Source organism: Uloborus diversus, chromosome 3 (assembly GCF_026930045.1).
Source record: "Uloborus diversus isolate 005 chromosome 3, Udiv.v.3.1, whole genome shotgun sequence".
Taxonomy (NCBI): Eukaryota; Metazoa; Arthropoda; class Arachnida; order Araneae; family Uloboridae; genus Uloborus; species Uloborus diversus.
Genome location: NC_072733.1, coordinates 31,475,835 through 31,501,656, shown reverse-complemented (window position 1 = coordinate 31,501,656; position 25,822 = coordinate 31,475,835). Strand labels below are relative to the sequence as shown.

The 25,822-nt window shown below is 33.5% G+C and overlaps 1 protein-coding gene across 1 annotated transcript; it reads left to right on the top strand.

Moving 5' to 3' along the window:
• The first annotated feature begins 97 nt into the window (after positions 1-97).
• On the top strand, positions 98-25,474 carry LOC129218318 (eukaryotic translation initiation factor 2-alpha kinase-like). Its single transcript, XM_054852554.1, has 8 exons — positions 98-312; positions 1,403-1,529; positions 5,493-5,690; positions 6,743-6,867; positions 21,249-21,459; positions 21,833-21,965; positions 22,426-22,536; positions 25,401-25,474. The coding sequence occupies exons 1-8, from the start codon at positions 200-202 to the stop codon at positions 25,472-25,474; spliced, it is 1,092 nt and encodes a 363-aa protein (XP_054708529.1). The 5' UTR covers positions 98-199.
• The last annotated feature ends 348 nt before the right edge of the window (positions 25,475-25,822 follow it).

Genomic DNA, 25,822 nt, shown 5'->3' with positions numbered 1-25,822 from the left:
TCCAGATGGGACAGCTCATGCCTCCAATCAAGCACGCCCGCTCGACGGATCGCTAGTGTACGATAAGTTGGGTCGCTGAAATGTTATTGTGAAAGAAGCAATGTGAAAAAGGAAAATTTGATGCTAAAGGTTTTAATTTATTAGATCTCTAATTTGTTTTTGAGTGAAAATATTGTTCCATCGTAAATTACTTATTATTATGCACCAACGGAAAATATATGCTACCGAGCTTTTAATTTATTTTTTCTTGGTTCTGAATAATTACGTTAATGCCCAGAAGGACATCATAAAATATAACTGTGAAGACTATAGGTAAGTAAACTCATTGTTTTAAACATATGATTATGACAATTGATTTAAATTACACTTCGTTTGAATTCAAGAGATATATTGCGGATAAGATTAAGTGTAAATAGATTTATTTTTAACTATCCTATTTCGATCCGCAACAAAATAGAGAAACAAAAACTTTTTAAAGTTATTATTACTCTTTTACAATTTAAAATTATGGTATTTTTCTTACTTTTCGGAAAACCTGAATTTTTGTTTTGCTCTCATTTGCGCATTAGTTTCTAATATAAATATTGTTATATTTTAGTTAAGCAATTCTCATGTGCCAACTGTTCAGTAGCAAAATTTACCCATGTCCAACATGCAAGCTCTTATGTAATTGCATTAGGTGTGCAATTTTCAGAAAAAGATTTTTATGATTTTAAATCTTGCTTCAGCTAATCTGCAGATAAAGCAAATTTGCAGATAAACTGCAAACTAGGCAAAAGTGATGCTAGTGGATGCAATAGCTTAGAAAGACCAATAACACTCGCATATGTATAAACTATAGCTAAATTGATAACGAGGTATATAAATGCATGTAAAACCTAAAAAAGGATAGGTCAATATTGAAAACGGAATATACACATACGTGAGCAAATCATGCAAACAGATTAACTGCAACAAATTACGCTTGGTTACACCAAAAATCAATGGGGCAAAGTAAGTTTTCAAGATTGATCCAGTGACTCGTCTACGCTCCTTGGTGTAGATCTAAAAATCTAAATTGTGTACATTTAAAGAAGTGAATTGTAGATTTAAAAATCTGGTTTCAACTATTCAGGTTTCGGTGACTTAGAAAGGTTTGATATCAATGAGGGGGGGGGGGGAATGGGAATGTCTAAAAACAGATTTTGCACTTGTTAAGTTAAAATGTGTGCTTCTATTTACATTTAGTTTATAATCGCCGATTTTTTAAATATCTTTTTTAAGTGTAAAACGTTGCATGTAATCCGTCTTAGGGAAAAGCCGCCCGTGGATGATTGGGAGTTTGCTGTAAATATCTACAATCTTATTTATTATTTCATTCTCTAGATTTGATTATGTTGATAGTTTGTTTTTACTTTCATAGTAAGCTTGTCCTCATTGCCACTGTTGATGGTTCACTTACTGCTATTGAAGCAAAGTCTGGTGTTCAATGTTGGAAAACTGTCATCAATAAAGATACTTTTATGTCTTCTAGTTTGTCCAAATTTAAGGTAAGTATTTTATAAATACATCAACACACTGCTAAGTTAGGAGACTACAGTAATTTCCAAAAAAAAAAAAAGAACAATTGTTTACTAAACATTTATATTGTTTTGTAGTGTAGTGTGCAGAGCAAATAACAAGCAAATTTTGCTTCTTAGAATGCACAAATCTGAATGTCCTTATAATTTTGTCAATATAACAGTGATGTTTAAGTTCAAACTTCATTTCATGAATACGAAATTCCTATTTATTTCCAATAAAAGTAATAAAAAAAGTTTCTTTTACCATTAGTTTCCAGTCATAAAATTTGCATTACTTTCCGACTGAATGCAGCCAAGATTTAGGGATTTTTATTTTGTCCTTATAATTTTGACCACTACTGTATTTCTAAGTCTTCTCAATGATACATTACATAAACTATTACATGATATGTAACGTTTTTTTTGTCTTTGAGCAAAATATGTGTTGGTCTTTCAATTTTTAAAATTGTGTAATGTACAGCAGACTTGTGTTTCATTTCTGTATACTGCAAAATACTTTCTAGAATACTTTTAATTTCATTTTTATTTACGTATTTTTTGTAGAATGGTATAGGGTGATTTTCAAAACAGTTTACAGTTTGGTGTCCCGACTTTTTCTGTTTAATTTAATGTTGATAAAATTATTATTTTGTCTTACATTAAATTCACAACATTTAGTACCTTTTTTCATGGTTGTAAATGTAAATTAATAAGCCTTTTTTATTACTTTAGTTAGCTAGTAATGGAAACTTCCTTGTCCTGTGACTAGAAAATTCGCATAAACTTGATCTTTTTTGCGTGCTTTCAAGCAACTTTTTTATATTGATTGTGCATTTAAGAAAGAAGTTTATATTTGTTAGTTTAACAGCTGAAATTGGTTTTCTTGAACTGCTCATCAAACATTTTAAAATTTCAATACAGTTTGTATCTTTAAGTGCAACTCATGAGTGTTATCACAGGGTATTGAATATTTTTTATGTGCAAAATATTTTTTGTCACAGTTAGCAATAGTGTTAGAGAAGCCATTTTTCCGGCGGTTTTTTCCTGGGGAGGGGGGGGGGGGGGGAGAGAACAAAACAGGACAACCCTGTCATCAGAATTGTCGATGTCTGTTACTGGGGGTTGGACCTTTTTTCGAAATTGAGCAAATAAAATTAGAATTAACTAATTCAGAGGACCCAGAAGCAGCCAAATGTTACATGAAATGTAGGGGGTATGAGATAAAAGTAGTTTAAAAAATCTAAATGCATTAAAAGGCTCAGAAAATTAAATTAACCTGAAAGTGACTTCTTAAGCATGTCTGTTACTGGTTCTGTTACCCTAAAGGTTTTCAAACAATATTTCTTCAATAGAAAGCTGAAGAAATGAAATGACAAGATTTTACTTTTAATTATGCCATTAATCATCAACTAATTAGGTATAAATGCGATTATTAAGCATTCATCAACAATTAATTCATTAAATGTTCATAACTGTCCAAAAATAAAATTCTTCATCCAAATAGTGTTAAAAACCAAATAAACCTGTTTACCCCCTTCCCCCCTTTGTTTGGTTTAAAAAAATAGGTTTTTTACTAAGTCTGCTATCACTTGCTTCTTAGGCCTTTTTATACCTTACAAATTCCTGCAATTATAAATCTCTCTGCTAGCTGTGAGATTTTTAAAAATAGTATGTGACATGCAGGAGGGGCCATGACATAATACTGACATATTAATTCTCCAATCCAAATCCTTCCCAAACTCCTCTCTTGGCTGTCCTTTTCCAGACTCCTGTGCGATTAGGACTCAAATTTTTCCTTTTGTCTATGACAGTCAAACTGCTTGATGTAACCCAAGGAAGGTAAGGAGCTTGGGCAGGAAAAGGATGGGAAGTGCTTGGGGTACAAGGGCATTATGATACACTTTTTGCTGAGTCATGGTTTGGTTTTTCATGCATGGGAAGTTGGGGCCCCTTCCTCTCTACTTACACTGGAACAAAAGTGTAAACTTTTGGCACTCCAGAACAAATATAAACATTTTCAAACAAAGTTTGATTTGCTGAAAATTTTAGTAAAATTGATTGAAAATATAGCTCTATAATTTTTGGATGTCTTTCTCCCCCCCCCCCCCCCAATGTTGCAAGGTCTTGTGGTACGTTGTAATGCCTTGCTGACAGTTGAAGATACATAAGATGCATTATCTATTTATTTATTGTTTTTACCCGACTGTGCATGTGCGACTCAAAGGAGGGTAATGTGTTTATAAGTCTATGTATGTATGTCTGTTCCTATGTGGCGTTCTGCAGGCTGAACGCTTTGGCCAATTTTGGTAATTCTTATGTCAATCGATCGGTCTTAACCTCGGGAGTGTCACTGAACACATGACAGTAATCAAAATTCACCATATCAACAACCAGTAGCCATATTTTGTCAGTTCGGGATGGGCGCACGTTGGGTGCTGCACACTGTCGCACGCTACCTCCGTGTGACAAATGCAGGCAGTTTTCGTGCCTGATTTTTTTTGTTTACGAAGTCTATTAATTGGGGTCTCAGTGGCCGAATGGTGTAAGCGATTGCTTCTCCTGCTTGAGGCGGTGGGTCAAGACACCCTTGCTCCGGATGTACTTCCCCTTTCTCTGGTGCAAATTCTTTCATGTGTTCTTTATATGTATTCTGTACTGTATTAAAAAATATATTACGTGTAACGAAGGCAAGACACTCAGATTGTAGTCCTCATCAAAATAAACCTGTGCAATAAGCACCAAAAGAAAGAAAGTCTACTAATTCGATTTTCATCCCTAACATGTTGCATTTGTTTTTGCCTTGATTCAAGGGACTGAGTTTCGTGACGTGTACTTTCTTGAGAGGCTTTTTTAGTTTTGCGAAAAAGATTTAAATGACGACGTTCCTGATTTTGCGTCATCATGAGTTATACAGGCTGTTTATATAGCTGTGCTGTTGTTGACTTAAGTTCGCGCATGTTTGCCAAAGGTCAAGCACATGTAACTTTAAGCCGAGTTAGGTCCCTAGAGGGACTAATTATCAGTAGTTTAGACCACCATAAGTTACTTAATAAACCTCATGATAGAAACAAACTATCCCAATGAAATGAGAAGGTTGCAAAATGTACCCTCTTATAATCATAATAACTAAGTCAATGAAAATCAACTAAAAAGTGTGAAATAAAATATTATTAAATAAAATCAAAAAACCTGACTGTGTAAAAACTGAAAAAACTAATAAGAAAAATGTATGAGCTCAGTAGTTTAGAATGTTATTAAGTACTACTGAATAACTATGCTGTTGAAATAGTTTTATAATCATACACAGATAAGACAAATCATAAATTCAAAAGCAGAATAGAAGGATCAACTGTCGAGGCCCTTTCCTTTCTGATTCAAAGAACCCCGTAAAATTTGAATGGGCCCCGACTGTTGATCCTTCTATTCTGCTTTTGAATTTATGATTTATCTTATCTGTGTAAGATTATATAAAACTATTTCAACAGTGTAGTTATTCAGTAGTACTTAATAACATTCTAAACTATTGGGCTTATACATTTTTCTTTTTAGTTTTTTTGGTTTTTACGCAGTCGGGTTTTTTGTTTTTATTTAATAATTTTTTATTTGAAATGTATTTTTCTGAAGGCATTTTGCGTTTTTATTTTAGAAAATGATCTAAAGTTTTTAATTTTTTTATTTAATAATGTTGTTTTTAGTTTAACTAATCTGCAAGACCTTCTTAATTAAGGAAAATAATTGAATTCTGCAATATAGATTTTATAATATTTCATTAAATTTTAAGTTATGTAACAAGCTTTACTATGTCCTTATAAAGTGCTAGAAAAGTCATTGTTTTAGTTTGAAAAATAAGTGAGATCACTATTTAGTTTTACAAGCTGATTTTGGCTTATGAATGTGTTTTATAGTTTAAAGTACTGCATTGCATTTTAAATGCCTTACTAATTTTTTTAGGTTTATGAAAATGGTGAGCGTGTTTGGATAGTTCCATCATTTGATGGAAATTTGTTTACCTATGATGGCAGTTATATTGCTCCATTATTTATGAATGTTGACTCTTTGTTATCCACCTCAGCAACACTTGATAGTAAGGCCAGTATAGTTGGTGGAAAGTTAAAAAATTTCCATGGACTAAATCGTTGCACTGGTGAGGTAAGTGCCTGCGTGTGACACTTATGATTTTTTTATGTAGTTTAATGTACGTTATGATTTCATACTCCACATTGATGTACTTAAGTTGAAGAAAAGAGAATAACAAAGCAGTTTTAATCATATTAATCTATTTTCGTCCTAAATTGGTTGCAGCTTGTTTTCTGTTTTATTTTTTATAATTAATTTTTAATTTTTGATGATTTGACTCTAAATGCTAGTTGATTTCGACCATATGTTACTAGAACAAGTATTTTGCACTTGTCTTGCAAGATTGCTTTACTTTAAATCAGACCTGTCATTTAGAGGGTTCAATAGGCCCCTGACTTTGAAAAATTAATGTTTTTGCATTTAAGTAAGCATGCTCTTTGCTGCTTTTGGATAAAATTTGCATGGAATATACAAATTTTTCCCTCCTCCCCCCAGAAAAATTCCTAAAGACATGCCTACTTGATGTTTTCTTTTCTCAATTATTTATTTGTTTTCCCCTAAAGAAAATAGCATATAAAAGAAGGGAAAAAAGGAGCTGTTCTTTTATTATTAACGTGGTTAGATAATATTCTCTTATTTCTTTCTGTTTTTTTTAAATATTTTTTTAAAATATATTTTAAGGTACACTTTTTGGACACACTAGTAGTGACCAATGCTTCAGTAGTTGCCACTTCATGGTTTCTATTTGAAAAAATAGGATTCCAGGTCTCCCAATGGATTCAAAAGTGCATCAAACATTCAGGAGGTATTTCCTAATAGATTCAAATGTGCAGGGGGTGATACCTCCTGCATGTTTGATGCACTTTTGAATTCATTGGGAAACCTGAAATCCTATATTTTCAAATATAAACCTTGAAGTGGCCACTACTGAAGCACTATTAAGCACCGGTGTGTTTACATTAGATACTAAAGACTACTGGAAGAAATTCCAGTTATGTGTGTTTCTCGTAGCTGAGCTTCTACTATATTTAGGGTTACTTATAAACTATGCCTTTTGCAATTAAAGCTAATTTCTGCACTTTTGAGTTAATGTTTATAATTAAAGTTTAACCATTTTTGTTTAGATTTACTACAAGTGTAATATGTTTGGATGTGACTATGCATCACCCGTGCAAAGTGATGACATTTTAAGCATTGAAGAGGTTAGTCAAACAGTGAATGCTTTTGATTTTGTTGGAAAAAAGTTGAGGTAAGTGAAAACTGTCTCAGAAGTTTGTAGGAAGGGGGGGGGGGGGGGTTGACTTAAGACCACTTTTGAATTATCAGGGTTTGTTTTAATAATTTCAAAATTGCTTTTACTCAGACATACCTGGTTAAACGCCATATAATCAACTTTTTTTATTTTTAAATGAAACATTTTTTTTATAGAAAAACTTTAATTGAAGTCTGTCATCTTTCAGAATCTTTCTTTAGCAATTGCAGTTTATTTGAAGTAACAGTTACAAAAAATGGATCGGTTCCGATATTTATAATTTATTCAAGAAATATTTACAGAAGTTCTATTTATTACCTTTTCAGTTTCATTCATACTTTTTATTAGAAGCCTTGGGTGGAGGGAAAAAATTAGAGATTTTTGATGCATAAAATTATTGCTACGTTGCAATAGAATAATGATGTAATTTTATTATACAGTACAGAACCTTTTATCCAGGATCCAGAATACGGAGAACTTTTTGCTAGATTTTCCCGCCATTTTTAAAAACGTGCTTCAAAATATCTACAAGAGTATGAACAGTTTCTATTTATATACCGTATTACTCCCAAATAACTCAGCAAGTGAAGTACAAAAACGAACTTTGAAATTGAAAAGTCATCTTAAGGCAAAATTTCTGAAATATTTTCCCGAGCAAAGCTTAACACTGAAAAATCCAACTTCTCGTCTAATTTATTTCAACTTAAAGCTAAGAAATAAATATTTAAGCTATCTAATGCTATTTATTTAATGATGATAATTAAAACCATTTAGAGTTCAAAAATGCTTGTACGAAAATTGCAGGAAATGCTGAATACCTGATTCACACACACACGAGTTTTTAGTCAATGTAGTGGAACCTAGATATCATTAAACAAAAGACTGTAATAAGGCTTCAACAACTTAAAAAGCAAATTTCGATTGACATTAATGCAATTCAAAAGCAAAAATTAACAACGACTGTAGTTGCAAAAATGAAGCCTTAAAAAAAAAATGAGTTCACAGAAACAAACTCTTTTACAAGAATAAAAAAAATACTTATTTATGTTTATAAACATGTTTCTTTCCCTTATTTTTTTCTTTTTAAAACATTATTGAGTACTGCTGTGATTTTTTTCTCTTTCTTTTTTTTTATATAGGGTGTTGTGAATGTGTAAAATTTTTACGAATTTAAATGGTTCCTTCGTTTAATATTTAAAAATAATTTGATATTTTTAAGCATTTCTGAACAATTTTTTTTTCAAATTTTAAGATGCATTACTATTTATTATAGTAATTTAGATTTTATTAACAATTGGTTAACAGAGTTTTTTAGCAATCTAAAAAACCAGGAAATTCAGATATCTGGGACAGCGATGGTCCTGAACATTGTGAATAAGTTTTTTTCAACTGTATCAGAATTCCATAATTTTTTTTATTCATTATAAAATATTTTTTAATGATTTTTATTTTATCATAAGCTAGGATATTAAAAATATCAAAAAAATACTTCTCATTAAAACAAACTCTCATTCATTTTTTAAACTATAACTAGCTGCTAAGGTGGCTAGATTAGCCACTAGTTGTGGCGGCCTCAACCTCGCTACCATGGTGGTTCACATAGTAAACGTCAGGTGGGTTGGTGTACAACTATGTTCTGCTGAAGTACTAAAGTACCGTGCCCTTAGCGCTGTATTTCCTATGACTTCTCTTAGCGAAAGAAATTTAAATGCAGTTTTTGGTACGTAAATTACGTTCTTTCAAAGGAAAATATTAAAAAAATCATTGCATCAAAAAACATATCGCCTGTGTCAGTACATCAAGTAATAAACAGTGTCAATTAATAAACAGTGTATTATTCATTTTTTTTGGCGCAGCTCTAGAATCATTCGATTCTGAATTGTTCAATAACTTCCGTTTTAAACAGAAAAAGAGAGGAAAAGAAAAACCTTTGCTCAGTGAGTGATTGCCTATTATGGGGGGAAGTGTTCCAAAAGGAGGGAATATTCTCCTGAAGAAGAACCACCCGGTGAAAAATTTAGGGTTTTAATCATCTTTAATTAATATATCCACCAATTAAAGTCACACAATTATAACGCCTAGCTAAACATGTAGCCAGAAAAGTTATGAATCTATCTATACCTGGTTCGATGCTCAGTTTTCTGTCGTTCACAAGGAGTAGCTGTGACGTGGATAGATATATAGTCACATACAACAACGTTTATATATAAAGATATTGAGCCAGCTTCTCACCATTAAAGGCTCTTCAAAAAATATTTGAAATATAATGTCATTTGAGAGAGGTATCTAAAATTTTTCATGACATAAAACTTGTGCATTTTTTTACATACTCGTTACTAAATACAGTAGTATATTTAGTCACTTCATTGTTTTAATTATTTCTTTTGTCCATATGTCCTCTGAAAAATTTCTTTTTTCTTTAAAAAATTTCCGTCCTTTGAAATATCTGATTTTTCTACAGAATATCTTCTTTCCAAATTTTATTGTGTAATTTTATGACGTACAAAAACGATTCCTAAAAACTTGAAATTTTTCAAAGCAATGTTTTTATCTTTTTGAGTATAAGTGATATTTTTATGAAAATATGCATCAGTTGCACACAGTTTGTACAGAAAAACAAATATTTTGAATTAATTCCTGATTCGTATTTATATATTATGGTACAGGGTGACCCTAGGGGTGACTACAGGGTAACTTCCCTGCAGGGTGACTCCTAATTTCATAAGAAAGAAATTTTTTTTAAAGAAGCATGAGGTTTTGCATGTTTTTTTGATGGTAAAAGTTGGAAAAAAATGCTGAGTAGTTTCAAGTTATTCCACACTTTTCTATACAGTCAAACCTGTGTAGCTCAAAACCTGTGCGTATCGAAAAACTGCATATCTTGAACTTTTTTTTAACTTTCCAGCAATCTCAATGAATTTCTCATGCTGTTTTCCCTGCTTTTCTCCAATATTTCATACATAAAACCTCATTTCTTGAAGTTTGAAATTCTCTTCTACGAAAATTTGAATTACAACCTAGTTTTCTTTTCACTGCTTAGAGATTAACCCTTAAGTAAGAAATAATTGAGGACAATACCCAGCCTCGGTTCAGGAGAGAGGGCAGAGGGACAGAGCAAATGCAGGGTGCAAACACTGACTGGCCCACAGTAATACAAGGGGAGGGAGACATGAAATGTGTCATTTGAAGTTAACAAACTGGACATGTGGTGCTATTATTTTTCCAGCAAAGCAAAAAGGGAAATTGAAAGAGTTGGAAGCAGGTAGTAAGTAGAAGGAAGAATCAAAAGCATAATTTACAGCAATTGCAAAATTAAAAAGAACTGTAGATGAAACAAAACTCGTCAATCATCAAGCTTTGTTAACAGATTTTTTCATTGAGGTATATATTGTGGTATTGCATTAAATCATTATGAATTGTTTTTTTAAGTAAATAATTATTTTATTTTATTTTTTGTATATTATATTTTTATTCAGTTCAGTGACAGTGTACACATTGCTTGAACAGCTCATAGTCGCTAGATTTAAATGCAAAAATAAAAACCTCCATATCTAGAAACTTGTCTTTAAAAAAAAAAATTCTGAACCCTCGACATTCGAGATAGACAGGTTCAACTGTATTTTAAAGTGTATACTGTCAAATCTCGTTAGCACAAACTCGAAGAAGACGCCGAATACTTCATGTTTAACCGTATTTCGCTTTAACCGATTTCCACTTTTACCGGATTTTGTGTTAGCAAACAATTTTTTTTTTGCTTTTGTGACTCAGAAAATATACAAACTGAAGTACATTAGTACAAAAATGTGCGCACAAGCATTTAAATTTTTGTTTAAGCAAGAAACACAAGTAAGTCAAAACAGGCAATGGTATTCGGGGCATTTCTCTACGATAGTGCATTTTCAAACATCTGATTTTTCCTCAATTCTCGCTGTAGTATTGGCCAGTTTATCGCTTTTAGACCTTAAACCTCTACATGGGCAGAACAGTTGACCAGAGTTAAGCAATTTTTTTTTATGATGAAATTTTAAATGTAGGTTTATCAGCCACTTGGTAAAGATTTCACTGTTCATCCAAGCTTTTTTACTGTAATCTTAGTCTGCAGCTGAAGTTTGTACTTTCTTGAAGAACCGAGATTTTCACAATTTTCCTACAACAAGGAGAGAAATGTTCTCGCTGCCAACCATGTTGTTTGCGTCCAAGTTCAGAGCTTTCAACTTTGGAAAGTAATTTTGTGGAAAATTATGATGATTTAGTTTTTCTTTTCCCCCTTTTTTCCCCCCAAGAACTTAAAATTTTCTTTGTCTTATGTGGGAATTCGTCTAAATCCTCTTCGTGTTAAGGGATTGATTTAACACTTATTTGTAGCTCAATCTGAGGGGAGTGGCATTTATTTCATGCTAAGCGATATTTCGCATTAACTGAGTTTGTGTTAACGTGGTTTGACTGTGCTATATTTACTAACCCGTTATACTAGTGTAATATGTGTTGAATATTTTTTTTTTAATTCGCAGTGAAGAGTACTGCCCTGGGCTTGACTCTTGAAAGAAACATTACTGCATCTTTCGACAGTAGATAATATGTACAGGGTTAGCATAAAAATATATCCGCGTTTTAATAATTTATATTTCCTAAACTATTACACTTAGCAGTATAAATGATGCATAAAAAATAAAGCTAAACTGTCCAAGTTTCTTTTCACTCTCAAATGTTCGATGTATGCGCCTTTCATAAAGTGATACACATCTAGCATACATTTTGAAGTATTTCACTGCCAATTTTTCTCTAAATCTACACATATGAGATCTTTCTGTTTGTGCAGTGTTGTAGGCAATGGCGGTGTATAAACAGTCTTTGATGAAAGTTCATTAACATGGGGTTTGGTTTGGAGATCTGGCTGACCGACACATAAAGGGTAAATCATCATCACCTGCACGGCCAATCCAGAAACATCAGTGGCACAGCAAAGTGGGAGGGGGGAGTGTTAAAACATACTCCCAAAAGGTCTTGGTTTCGCCAAGCCTAATACAGTAGTTGCTACTCGTGTAAAGACTGTTGTGACTAGTGATGTGGATCGGGTAAATACCCAGTGGGTAGGTAAATATTTTTTGGGTATTTCCCCGGGTATTTACCCAAGGCCTGGGTAAATACCCAAAAACTGGGTATTTTACAAAAAAATGCAAAAAGTGAGTCTGAAATTTTTTTAAAAATCTAAATATGAAATAATTGGTAAAACTGATACATACATTATGTATTACACAGTTTATAATATTTTTTATTGGAAGACTTGATGAAATTATGAAAGAAATATCGTGAACCAAAGAATCTTTCTTTTCAATGTCATAATTGGACAAGTATAAGCAATTCAATGATGAACTTCAGGATTTCAAAATCACAATCTAGGTTAGTCATATCCAAAATGAAAAAAAAAAAGAAGCATGAGGGATGCTTGGAAGAATTTACTGAGAAGTTATTAAGACTATGATGTTATTTATTTATTAATTTTATTGCTGTTTAAATGATAACGTGGCAAATATAGAAACAGTTTTCACATTAATAAGCAAAAAAAAAATTGTTTTCTGTTGCCTTGCTCATTTGCATTTGCTCCCCGGTACTTCATGATGAAAATGTATTCGAACTATTTTTAATACACGCAATTAGTGATGTCGGGTGGGAAAGTAAATATTTTTTTGGGTATTTATCAGAAGGCAGGGTAAATCCCTTAGTAATTGCGAATTTTTCCAAAAAAAAAAAAAAAAAAAAGCCTTTAGGTGGTATCAAAAGGTGATGATTTTCTTTTTAAAACATTAAATGTTTTAAATTTAATGAAAATTTGAAAATATAAAAATTTGTATATTATAATTTATTTAATTAAAGGCGTAATGAAATCTTATAAAAAAAACTGTCAGAATTTAGAATGAACTATTCTAAAACTTAAATAGGATGGCAGGATAATTTAATTTTTTATGGGTAAAGCAAAGGAATGTAAGTTTAATTTTCTCACATAGATGGCGCTAGCACAACTTTTCATCTTTGATTTTTCATAATATCATGCTACTAGTTAGTTTTGGCTCTGAGTTATAATCAGTTTGTCCAAAGTCTCCTAAATACTAAATGCCTATCACATTTGTTTAAAAGTGATCCTCCGCCAGTACACAAACAACGCTACTACCTGACGGCAACACATGGATGGTGTTGCTATGACGATGGATCCAAACAATTCAAATCGTTAATTGATCAATTTTAAAATTTAAATTTAGAAGTTAACCAATTGTTTTCTCCACTTTTAATTTCTAATGCTTTCGACCTTCGATAGTTGGCAGTAGTCAGAACTCCGAAAATATGCTTACTGGGATCTTTTTGCTCTATGTTAAAAGGGAGAACGCGATAGGCATTTAGTATTTAGGAGGTGTTAGTTTGTCACTCACTTTGTATTTGTACTGGTAAAACTTTAAATTTTGCTTTGAAAAGTGAAAAACAAAAAAGAAAGATGGGGACATTGATTAGGCATATCCAACACATTTAATGTCAATATCATATTAGATTGCTAAGTTGTTTCACACAATAATTCTTTAAATATGTGATCAAAATACAATTTTGGGGCAAAAATTTATTGTTTTGTATATGATTGGTTATATATATACATAGTGGAATAGACAGAAAAGTATTTTAGTTGAATATAAATTTTTGAAATAAGTACCCGGGTAAATACCCATGTTGGGTATTTACCTAGGTATTTACCCCTAAAAATAAATACCCAGGTATTTTACATCACTAGTTGTGACTAAAAAATCCTCTCCAGAAGGGATTTCTAGCTGTGCTAGTGCGAAACGTGCATGTTTAAATAGTTATGTAAGTTCAATAAAACTTGGACAATTTATATTTATTTTATGTATCATTCATACTGGTAAGTGTATAGATTTTCAAATAGGATATTCTTTTATGCTAACCCTGTATATATTTTATTTTGACATTATGAAATTTGCCGCCCCTAAAATCTGGCCTCCTATGTGGTGGCACAGGTTGCCTGACCTAGGAGCCAGGCCTGCTGTAATCTCCTGTCCCATCGCTAAAAACTCAATCCACTGTTGAGTTTCACTCAATTCACTGTTCACTCAATCCACTGTATCCCATTGAATAGCTGACAAAGACATATGATTGTTTTTGTTTCTGTTTTCTGGGTCTTCATGTACCCAAATTGACATGGAAGTTGCATCCCTTTTTGACAAATTTGTGTAAAAAACCCATTATTGCGTGTAAACCCGAACTCGGGTCATTTAATTAAAGGTAACCTGGTTTCATTGGTGTATCCCAAGGTCCCCCCACTTTCGAGATCAAATTTTTCTATAATTTCTTTTACTTTGTATCTTTGATCTAAAATCATGCTTCCCTTGTTTTTTTGTTTCTATGTTTATTCCTTAGAGTTACAAAACCTATGTTTTTTGTCTCAAATTCCTTTTTCAGTTCTTCAATTACATTACTAATGTCATTTTCTTTTCCTGCTATTAGAATATCATCTACGTATACAATAATGTGTTATCACCTCTTGAACATTTGAAAAGACATTTATCAGTTTTACTCTGCACAAAACTAGTTTTATTATGAAATCAGCTATTTTCTGCTTGAGCTGCTTGTTTTAAATCATAAATTGCCTTATTCAATTTATAAACCTTATTCTCTTCACCTGGTTTTATTATGTACCATTCTGGCTGGCACATGTAAGTTTATTCTTTTAAATCTCCATAAAGAAATGCTGTTTTTGCATCTAAATGGTATACTTTTAAGTTTTTGTGCATAGCGGCTGCTAGAAAAAATCTCATTGTTATGTATGTGACAGTTAGAGCAAAAATTTGATCAAAATCATGTCTAAATTTCTGTGAAAAACCTTGAACTACTGGCCATACTCAATATTTTTTAACAATTCCTTCAGATTTATATTATACTTTATAAACCCACTTTTATAAAGTAAGGAAAAAAATATGAAGAATTGTATTTGTCCACATTTGAGCAAAAATGACAACTATTACAATGTTGAATTTTAGATTGGTTTTTCGTTACTTAAAGTGCTTATAACATTTTTCCTATTTCATTAAGCCCCTTCTTTCTTTTTTCACTGCTGGTAGAAAATGTTCAAAACATGTATATTTTTTGCTTTTTCCAATGAAACCAAAATTGAGACAATTTGATAATTATTTTGAGTAGAAAGATCTATTTTTGGGACTGATTTTTTTTTTTTTTTTCAAATCAGTCTAGAAACTTTCCCAGCAATTACCCAGAAACACTGAAAATTTCAACGAAATCAGTTCGGTAACTTCTGTGTTTACCACGGACATACAAATTGAAGTTTATGTTTTGTTTGTATGAAGATATAGTTGTACTTCAATTAATTTACTTTAATTCTTGTATTTACATCTAATATATATACACTGGTATGCAAAAATTAAGGACGAGACGGTTTTTTCAATATAACTTTGTACAAAAGCTTTCCAAATCAACACATTTAATACCGTAAGATCCCCAATATGTAAGGACATGTGTAATGTAATCAACACTTGCTAAAAGAAAAATTAGAGGGATAAAAAGAAGCTTTATTGAAAAAGTAGCATGGAGCGCAATGCGACTGAAGGCCGAAACATCCCTGTGATGGGTGTCCAGCAAGAAACATCCGGTCTTTAGTAGGGGATATGATCCCCCCCGACTGCTAGGCAGGTTTCAGTGTCTGCCCATGCTGAGAATGAGGGTGTCAATGAGTTGTTGAGGCATTGCTGCCCATTCGTCTTGCAGCGCCAATCGAAGCTCCCGAATCGTTACTGGTGGTAAGGTACGAGCTGCCAAGTGTCTGCCTAGAAAATCCCATACATGCTCGATGGGATTGAGATCCGGAGATCGTGCCGGCCAATCCATACGTTCAATATCCTCACTCTCTAAGAGCTGTTCGGCAGCTGCTGTGCGATGACATGGTGCATTGTTGTCCATGAAAAGGAACTGCGGACCCATAGCGCCTCTAAAAAGATGCACATATGGAAGAAGAATCTCGTTACAATAACGGGTCCCGTTGACTGAACCTGCGTCGAAGATGTGAAGGTCTGTACGACTAACAAGCATGATGCCTCCCCAAACGAGAACACCGCGACCTCCATACCTGTCCCTTTCAATGATGTTCGAGGGATGATTGCGGCTTCCCCGCTCTCTCCAGATGAGTATGCGATGAGAATCGCTACTCAGACTGAATCTGCTCTCATCTGTAAAGAGTAATCATCCCCATTCATTGTCTTTCCAATCCCGGTGTTCCCGGCACCACAGAGAACGCCTTCTCCGTTGGGCATGCGTTAGAGTTACACACCGTATAGGGCGTCGTGCAAACAGACCACCACCGTGCATTCTTCTGGCCATGGTAAAACGTGATATTGGTCGTCTAGTCGCCTGTGTCGTGTGTGTAGCGATTTCTCCCGCTATCTGCCGCCTGTTTCTTCTGGCCTATAACACAATATACCGGTCATCTGCGGGTGTGGTTCCTCGTGGACGACCTTTACTGAACCCCCGGATAGCGGTTCCTGTAGTTTGAAATTGTCTCCAAAGTCGTGAAACGATGCTGTGAGCAATTCCGAACTCTGCAGCCACACTTGTCACACTGCGGCCTTCCTCCAACTTCCCAATGATTCGACCTCGGGTAAAAGCATCCAGATGTTGTCTAACAGATTGATTATTCGCCATTTCTCGCTGAGGCAGCAACTCGGTGTGATTTTAACTGCTATACGGCGTGCAATCTCTTTGCCAGAAATACTGATCTTGCACCGACAACATGCTTTATACTACTCAGACACTCCCCCATTACGTCTGTCTGCATATCTGCGCATGTGCTACCGTACGTCACCTTACTTGATCTCTTGATTGGTCTTTCTGTCTGCTCTGCCTCTTCGTGAAGCTGATATGCTAATTTTTCGACTTTGTCCTTAATTTTTGCACACCAGTGTATATAAAAATCTCATGTCATGATGTATGTTCGGGGTAAACTCCGAACCTACTGAACCGATTTTTATCAAATTGCATACCTGTCTGTAATTTAGTCCAACTTAAGAGATAGGATAGTTTTTATAATTTTTATTGTAAATAACATGTTAGCTGTACACTAATAGTGTATTTTGATTGTTTGGTTCTATAAATTGTTAACAGATGGCGCTTTAAGTTAAATCATTCTCAAAAAGTTTTACTCTTATGGTAATTAAAATTTGCAAATGATAGTATGTTACAGATATGGATGGATATCAATTGTATCGTCGTAGAAACAATGAAAATAGAGGCCACATTTTTCAATGTAAATGTCAAATTCTGCAAATCAAGTTGAAATTGATATGGTGCGGGTAGTTCCATACTCACCACTGCTTTTAAAACGTATAAGACTCATATTATTGTCAAAATTTGATATTCCCTGAAATCCACTAAACGTGTTTTTAAATACGTTATTAAAGTTCGTTATTAGGTCGCATTTGAAGTACGAGAAATAGACAAAAATGACGAAATAACATGAAAAGAAATGAGAAGATACATAAGCAACAACGAATCTATCTGGCATAATTTAGTTTCCCTATCCACGAAAGAGACCCATCTGACCAGCATCCTGCAATACATCTCAAAAACGGTCAACGAGTATATTTTACCAAATAAATCTTATACACAGAGCACTTGAGCCACTAAAAACGACACTGATCTTTTTACATAGTGTCAAAAAATCTAATGTGGTCAGCCGATTCACAAAAAAAAGTCCAATGTGCCATGCTATTTTACATGCACTGTAAAAAAATACAAAATGTCACTGATTTTTTCCGTGGAACATGTCGGGTTTAATGGGATCTCAAAAATTTTCTGTAAAAATCAAGTATTTGTGTCAAAACGTTTACTGAATTGCTACGAGTGTCATGAATGCAGACTTCTCACTGTTGTGAAACATATTTTAACTCCCAGTTTAAAGATTAACTGAGCGTATTTATTAAATGTATCGACTTCAGTTGGACTAAGTTCTGTCTGCATGGGATAAGCTCTCATTGCGAGTAAATGATCCTCAGGATTTGATGCATTGCAAGTGAGCTATATTCATGGTATGTGTTTGCAATTCTGTCGTAGCTTTTGCCATGCTTGCAGAAATACTTTTGGATCTTTCTTGCAAAAGTAGGAAGGTGTTAAGCTATTACATTAAACTTACCTAAGTTTTCTCTGAAGGTCCAGAGACACGACTGGCTTTAACCAGAGAGATTACTGATTTCTTGAAAAACATTCCAGGATGATTTCATGAATTAACTTCACTACCAGTGTCGGGGCCCATTCAGAATGACTTAACTCCCAATGAGAGCAATTGAGTCTCTGTATTCTGTAACTTTCCAAGAGTAAGAAGCAGGTAGAAATCTTTGTGCATGTTTGCAAGCCCGTCTTAGTAGTTGCTATGGTTACGATAAAGCTTTTGGTCCTTTCTTGGTGAGTCAAAAAATGTGCCAAGGTGCCTTTTAAACTTATTTGGGTTCTCTCTGAAGGTTTCAGTGAAATGATTGTCTGTAATCGGAGAGGTTTTTGAATTCTTCAAAAAGACTTCAGGATAATTTTAGGAAGATTACTGATTTTTAGTGGAAAAGTTCCTATTTTTTGCAAGACATGTTACTGGCAGACATTCAGCATATTATCTGCCCATTATTTTTCAGAGTGTTTCTAATTGTTTTTAGAGTGTAGAAGAAAATCAGGAATTCATGGAAAACACGTATAAAAAGAACACAACATTCACTGGCATAATTAAGCCCAAGACATCAGGACCAAAACCATATCCAAAACAAAACTGTGCATCCAAAACAGGGTTGGTTTTCTGCCGGCAGAAACTAGTTTTTGCCGTGCCAGTGGCAGAAACTGGTTATAACCGGTAAAAACCCGCAGAAACTGGCAAAAACTTAAAAATGTCTTTAATAACTCAAGTAATTAGTGAATGATATTTGTTTAAGTAAACTAAAACATCATTTTCCCATGCTAGTGCCCTTAATTTAGTTCAGAAAGAGAACTTTCCTATTGCAGAGGCTCATAGTATTTGAATTAATTTAACAAAGGATAAAAAATCATACAGGGGTGCTTAGGAAAGAGGAGTGACATACAGAATTAGACAGGCATTACTGATTGTAATTTGTTCACTTATATGCTTCCTCTAAATTGTTTCTGATTGAAATTATCATGTCATGTGCTTCAAGAAGAAAGTGCCAGAATTTTACTTGCCTAAATTTTGTACCTAATGTCACAGCTTTGCAAAACAAATTGGCCTCATTTCTCAAAACAGTCAAATTTTTACTACAACCCCAGTTACTACATGGTGGACCAGTTATACAATAGATGAAAGTTTCACGAACATTGCTTGCTCCTTGATGCAGTTTTAAGAAGATTCTAAAATGTTTCATTTGTGCGTAGTAAATTGAGAATCTGTTTAGATTTTTGAAACCACCTTTTCTAAGAGTCAATTGCAGGGTCCAAACAATGTAACATTTGAATTTGAATTGACATAATTTTGTAATAAAATTACAGTACTTTGGTTAATTATTTTTTCCATGTATTTTCAGTTGTAAATCAAGAATTAATTTTTCATTTTATGAGTTTTCGCCAGTTTCTGCCGCAAAGTGGCAGAAAGTGGTTTTTTCCATGCCGGTTTTAACCGGTTTCTACCAGTGGTTTTAACTGCCTTAGCAGAAACTTGCCAACCTTGATCCAAAACAAATTGTTTTTTTTTTTTTCATTTGTTTTCGGTAAACATTTCCAGACAGTCAGGTATATTTGTGGACTGTTAATTGTTGACTGTTTAATACATATAATGGTGCATGTCGCGATTTGTAATTATTGGCGGCACACAATCATTGGGAGTTGACACTTTCTAATGCAGCTTTGACACAACGACAAACAGTATTTGTCAACTGTTTCAAGTAATTTTGCCGACATAATATCCAATGCAATCATCATTTCTGTGAGGAAATTATAAAGACGTACTCCATAGAGTTGAACAAACACATAGATGTCCAAATCTAGATTTTGCACCATAGATGTATAATGAAGCTTTAGTGCTGATTGAATATTTATGCATTTCAATTTCAAATTTGATATTTAGTAATTATGATGTGTTATCAACTGATCGTTTGGCCACCGACTTTCCTAACACTTATTTGCAACGCGAAAAATGCAATGACGCTGTCTTAGCTAAATGAGCCATTACTGACAGCTAAATAAAAAATATTCATAATCAGATTATGCTGACCGTTGATAGTGAACAAGGCAATGCAGTTGTTGATGAAAACAAGTGGTATGCATTCCAACTGAATTTTTAAATTCTCTTCTTGACCAAGCGTGCCAATATATGAGTTCTGGTTAAAAAATGGTTTACCAATTATTCTTTTTTGCAATTTAAACCCACCTAGAGTATGCAACGGCACTTGTCTATTTATTAAATTTCAACAATTTTGATGGGAACGTTTTAAAGAAAATTTTCGTGTTGTCACGTACTTCCATTAATAGCGTCATAGTTTTCAAACACATTTAGAAGGCTTTAATTTCCAAAGCGTTTAACTTTTTCAATGATCCCAAACAGATCTTATGACATAAAAGTGTCGATATGCGGTTTGGACCTGAAATAAACTTGTTTCTCTTCTGGGAAAACTATCTATCGCCTACTCACGAGTGGGAAAGTTATCATACCTATTTGTATTACCAAAAGACAAGTTAAGCAAGAATATCATGCACAACTTAGTGCTTAGATAGTTTTCAGTTTTCAAATAATAGAAACAATAGTTTGAAATCAATAATCACATTTATAAAATTTAATTTTTATATGTTTTAGCTTAGTGTATTTTATAGAGAAATCATTGGTTACAAACTATAGAGAAAGCTGAGATGGATAAAATGTAGTGTACATTCTAAAACTATATGTTGTTTTATACTTAATTTCTACGTTTCGATATTTACTATCAATTTCCTGTTATTGTGTATGTTTGGCAGAAGTCGTACTTACAAAATTTACTAAGCGTAAGTATAGTTAGTAATTCAATAAGTACTTACTTCAGCCTAACACACCCATTATCAACCTCATTTGTTTTATAATTGGCTAAACAATTTTAAACTTTGTTAAAAATAATTATTTGATTGTATCAAAATAATGAGTAAAAGATCCTTTTAATCCAACTACTGCGACACAGCAACGCATGGCTGGGTCAGCTAGTAATTATATAGGTTTCTTTAGTTTGTAATGTTGACATTTTGTTTATTTGATTTTGTCATTTCTTTTTAATGTTTTTACGAGCACAATCTTCTTGAGTTTCAGTGATAAAGAATATAAAAAAGTTTTGTTCAACGATTGTGTTTTTAAATTTCAGTTGGCATTTTCGTGTTGGTGAACTAGCGATAAAAACTGGAAATTCTGGAAAAATATCAAGTGATGATTTAAGTTGGTCATCACAAAGCAGGACCTTTTTGATTGGCAGTGATCATGAACCTTCAGATGTAATTAAAAGCATTAAAATATCTCTCCACAGTGGCTTGGTTGCAATGGCCAATAAAAAAATAAAGGTTTCTTGGATGTATCAGGTATATTATCCATTTCACTATTTGAAAATCTGTAAATAACATTTTCATTATTAAAATCCAGTGACCTCTCATTTACGTGCTTGCTCCTTGAGTGGCTAGGAAAAGGCATAAAAGTAACAAGTGAAAAATATAATTTCAAAACTTAATATTAGGCACAACGTATTTCAGTGTATTTATTTACATTGAAGTTATGCATATACTTTGCTAGAGAAATGATGTGTAATTGAAAATAAAAATGAAGATTAATAAGTTACAATAATAATCAATAAGCTAATAAACTGAAAAAAAAAAAAATATGTTGCTAATGTTCTGTGTACTTTTGAAAACTGCCAATTAATTGGGTGTTATTTTACTCATATTTTCTGCTTTTCAGACTCTTTGTCCCATCCTTGATGTTTGGTATGTATCAGGGAACAATGTGTACCTTATGGATCCCTTTGATAAAGATACTGAATTCTTTCCTTATGGAGATTTTGATGCTTTATCCTCGTCTCGCTTGTTTTTAGGTAAAAGCACTCACTTAACATTTTTTTTTCTTTAACCATTCATCTCCATCTAAAGTGGAGCAAATTATATTTTTCCTAACTGTCTAAATGATGAACTTGTCAATATAAATGAAGCTTTTAAAACACTCAAAAACCAAAATGGTTTATTCAAAGATTCAGTCAAATTCTGCATTAACTAGCAAAGATCTGTGGCATAATTTAAATGTGTATGAAATGAAAAGTATATTTTCACATTTACATTTTCTGGATAGCATGTGTATTCTACTTAACCAAGCACTGTTTGAAATTTCGTAATTTCGTTCAAAGTAACCCATTACTGTATAAAGTTTGCATGATGAAATTACTGAATGTTTTACTTCACAGTATTTTGATGTTGTTGCATTTCATGCTTATTTTATTATTATTAAAAAAATATTTTGCTGCATTACTGGTTAATAAAAAAAATTTAAACTTTTTGTAGGAACTTATAAAAGACAGTATTTTGTTAAGAAGTCAAGAGAACCTGTGTTAAAATCTCAGTACAGTACTGAACTATCAACTAAAATTTTACATAGAGCTGATATTATGCTTGGTAAGTATTGTTGAGAGCTCAGAAATAAGTGGACTGTATTATGAAATTTTTTTAAGTATTTTATTAATGCCAAGGGGGCATTAAATTGATAATGGTTCCTTACATAGGCCAAGGGGCCATTACATATATGTGCAGGGCACAGCTGAAATAGTTCTTCGCATAGGCCAAGGGGCCGTTACATATATGTGCAGGGCACAGCTGAGGATTACTTCCTCATTCGTTGAACATCCAATTGCTTCTGCTAGCTTACTCTTACTCGCCGTAGGTGGCGCTGCTGTAGGGCGTGACAGGGCACACCGAACATTCCGCCCGGCGTTGAAATGGCGATTTCAACAAATTAATATAACAAATAATCAAATATAAATAGTAAAAAAAAAAATATATATAAAATGACTAAAGAAATACAGAACATTCACATACAATTCAAAATTACACACAATATAAAATTCTACAGGTAAATCTTTATACATTCTCAATAGGCAAAACTGCAATTTTTGTAATTGGTCTTTTGTATATACCATTTTTAGTCTGAACTGTAACAACTCTTACATGGTTGTCCTTTCCGTAGAATATCTCATTAATTCTTCCCAATAACCATTTACAGGTAGGAAGGTTTTCTTCCTTTACAACTACCATATCTCCAATTTTTACATTTTGTTTAGCAATCAACCATTTATTTCTCTGAATTAATGTGCTCAAATAGTTATTTGACCAATTCTTCCAGATATTTTGAACCATTTTAGTTGTTTTCTGCCATAAATCAAGTCTGTTATTATTTAACTCAGTCAAGTTAGGTTCAGTGATAGTATTAATTGGTCTACCTATGAGAAAATGTCCAGGAGTTAGAACATCTAAATCATCAATATTTGATGTTAAAGGAGTTAGAGGGCGTGAGTTTAAAATTCCCTCTACCTGAATAACAATAGTTAAAAACTCTTCATAGGTTAATATTGTATCTCCTAGAGTTCGTTTGAAATAATACTTAAAAGACTTGACTCCTGCTTCTGCAAGACCATTAAAATTTGGTGCTCTCGGAGGTATAAATTTCCATTTTATATTTTTCTCAGTTAAAAAATTGTACAAAGAATCATTTTGTTTATTGAAAAGATCCCTCAATTTTTTAATTTCTGAATTTGCACTCTCGAAATTCTTTGCGTTGTCACTAAGTATTTTTTCTGGTTTACCTCGTCGGGCAAAAAACCGCTTTAAGCAAGCAGTACATGCTTCGGCAGTTAAGTCATTTACGATTTCTAAGTGGATTGCTTTTGTTGCCATGCAAACAAAAATACAAACGTATATCTTGTGATAGTTACCTTTTCCTTGGCCCTTATACTTAATCAGAAATGGGCCACAATAATCAATAGCACAAGAATTAAACGTAAAATTAACATTAATCCTTTCTGAAGGTAATTCTCCCATTATTTGTTGAGAAGGGATAGGTTTTGCCTTAGTACAAATAACACATTGATGAACAATCTGTCTAACAATGTTCCTGCCATTAAGTGGCCAATACAATTGCCTAACCGAATTTAACAAAGCTTGTGGGCCATTGTGAAAGTTTTTAGCATGAAAATAAAGAAAAACAAGTTTGGTTATCTTATGCTCAGACGGCATTATAATGGGATGCCTTTGATTATAGCTTAAATTTGCATTGTTTATCCTACCACTTACTCTAATCAAACCATTTTTATCAAGAAATGGATCAAAATATTTTAACTTACTCCTTGAAGAGAGTGGCAAACCTTTTTTCAAAGCCAAAATTTCTTCAAAAAAGTACTTACTTTGTACAAGTTGAAGAAGAAAAATTTTAGATTTTTCCATTTCATCCAAACTGATGGGGCCTGTTAGTTTACTATTTGATTTTGTGCAGTTATTGTGAAACCTAAAAAGTAAACTAAGCACACGAATTAATTTCAAGAAACAATTAGTAATATTAAAGAGGTCCTCAAAAAATAAGTTGTCGTGTACAATCAACAGGGAAGTTGTATTTTGTTTCAGTTCTTTCGCAAAATGTTCTTCACTGTAATTAGATTCTGGGTTTGAGTAGAAGGTCCAGTTGTCATCTGCAAGGAACTCAGGGCCATCCCACCAAAGCTTGTTCGTAGAGAGCGAAATGGCGTCTTGTCCCCGGGACAATGGGTCTGATGGGTTACACTCGGAAATCACGTGTTTCCAGTCAAAATTTTTAGAAAGTTCCTGAATCAATGATACTCGATTGCTGACGAATGTCTTGAGAAGGTGTGGTGAGGTGGAGATCCAGGCGAGAGCAATAGTCGAATCTGACCACAATGTCACCTTATCTATTTTAAGCTTGAGAGCGGTCATCACTCTGTGAACCAGTTGGCATAGCAGGAGGCACGCTGACAGCTCCAATCTGGGAATACTGACCGTCTTTAATGGTGAAACTCGGCTTTTGCTACAGATAAGTTTGCAGCTATGAGTGTCCGAGTTAGAGGATTTGAGGTATACTGACGCTCCAAACGCCTTTTCGCTGGCATCAGCGAAACCGTGGATTGAGATGGAGGTCGGATCTTGTACAAGGATGCATCTTGGAATATTAAATGTTTCTATAACTGGAAGAGACCTTAGAAACTTGTCCCATTCCAACAAAAAGTCAAGTGGAACTTGTTCATTCCAGTCGCATTTTAGCAACCAAAGCTGTTGCATTAATATTTTGGCTTGACATATTACCGGACCGATTAGTCCTAACGGGTCGAATAAGCAAGCAATTTGGCTGAGCACTTCTCGCTTTGTATAAGTAGAGCTTAAGTTCACAGTAACCTTAAAGTTAAAGGTGTCTGAGTTACTATTCCATAGCAGTCCTAGTGTTTTCACTGGTGAATCTAAATCTTTTTCCTTGAAAGAGAAATCTGGACAGTCTAATGACCTTACATCTGCATTAGAACGCCATTTGTGTAGACACATTAGACCTGCCTGAAGTAGTTCAGATAATTGTCTAGTTAATTCCTTGAAGTTCGTCAGATTGGACGATCCAGAGAAACAATCATCCATGTAAAAATCGTTGAGGACGATTTCCGAGGCTAATGGGTAGCTTTTTTCTTCATCCCTTGCAAGTTGTTGCAGCGTTCTTGTAGCAAGATATGGGCTGCTTGCACATCCGTATGTGACAGTTTTTAAGCGAAAAATTTTGTCTGGTTCCTCCTTCCCTTCTCTCCACACGATTTTTTGGAAATTAGTGTGAGAAGGATCTACTTCGATTTGGAGAAACATTTTATTGATATCGACAGTAAACGCCCAAATATGTTTTCTAAAACGTGTTGTTATA

What these genes read in the sequence shown, in the direction of transcription:
- LOC129218318 (XM_054852554.1), top strand. Translation starts at nt 200, where the DNA reads ATGCACCAACGGAAAATATATGCTACCGAGCTTTTAATTTATTTTTTC. An exon ending in TAAATCGTTGCACTGGTGAG is followed by an intron (nt 5,691 to 6,742) that starts GTAAGTGCCTGC and finishes ATTTTTGTTTAG; the next exon opens with ATTTACTACAAGTGTAATAT. An exon ending in TAGAGCTGATATTATGCTTG is followed by an intron (nt 22,537 to 25,400) that starts GTAAGTATTGTT and finishes TTTCCTTGAAAG; the next exon opens with AGAAATCTGGACAGTCTAAT.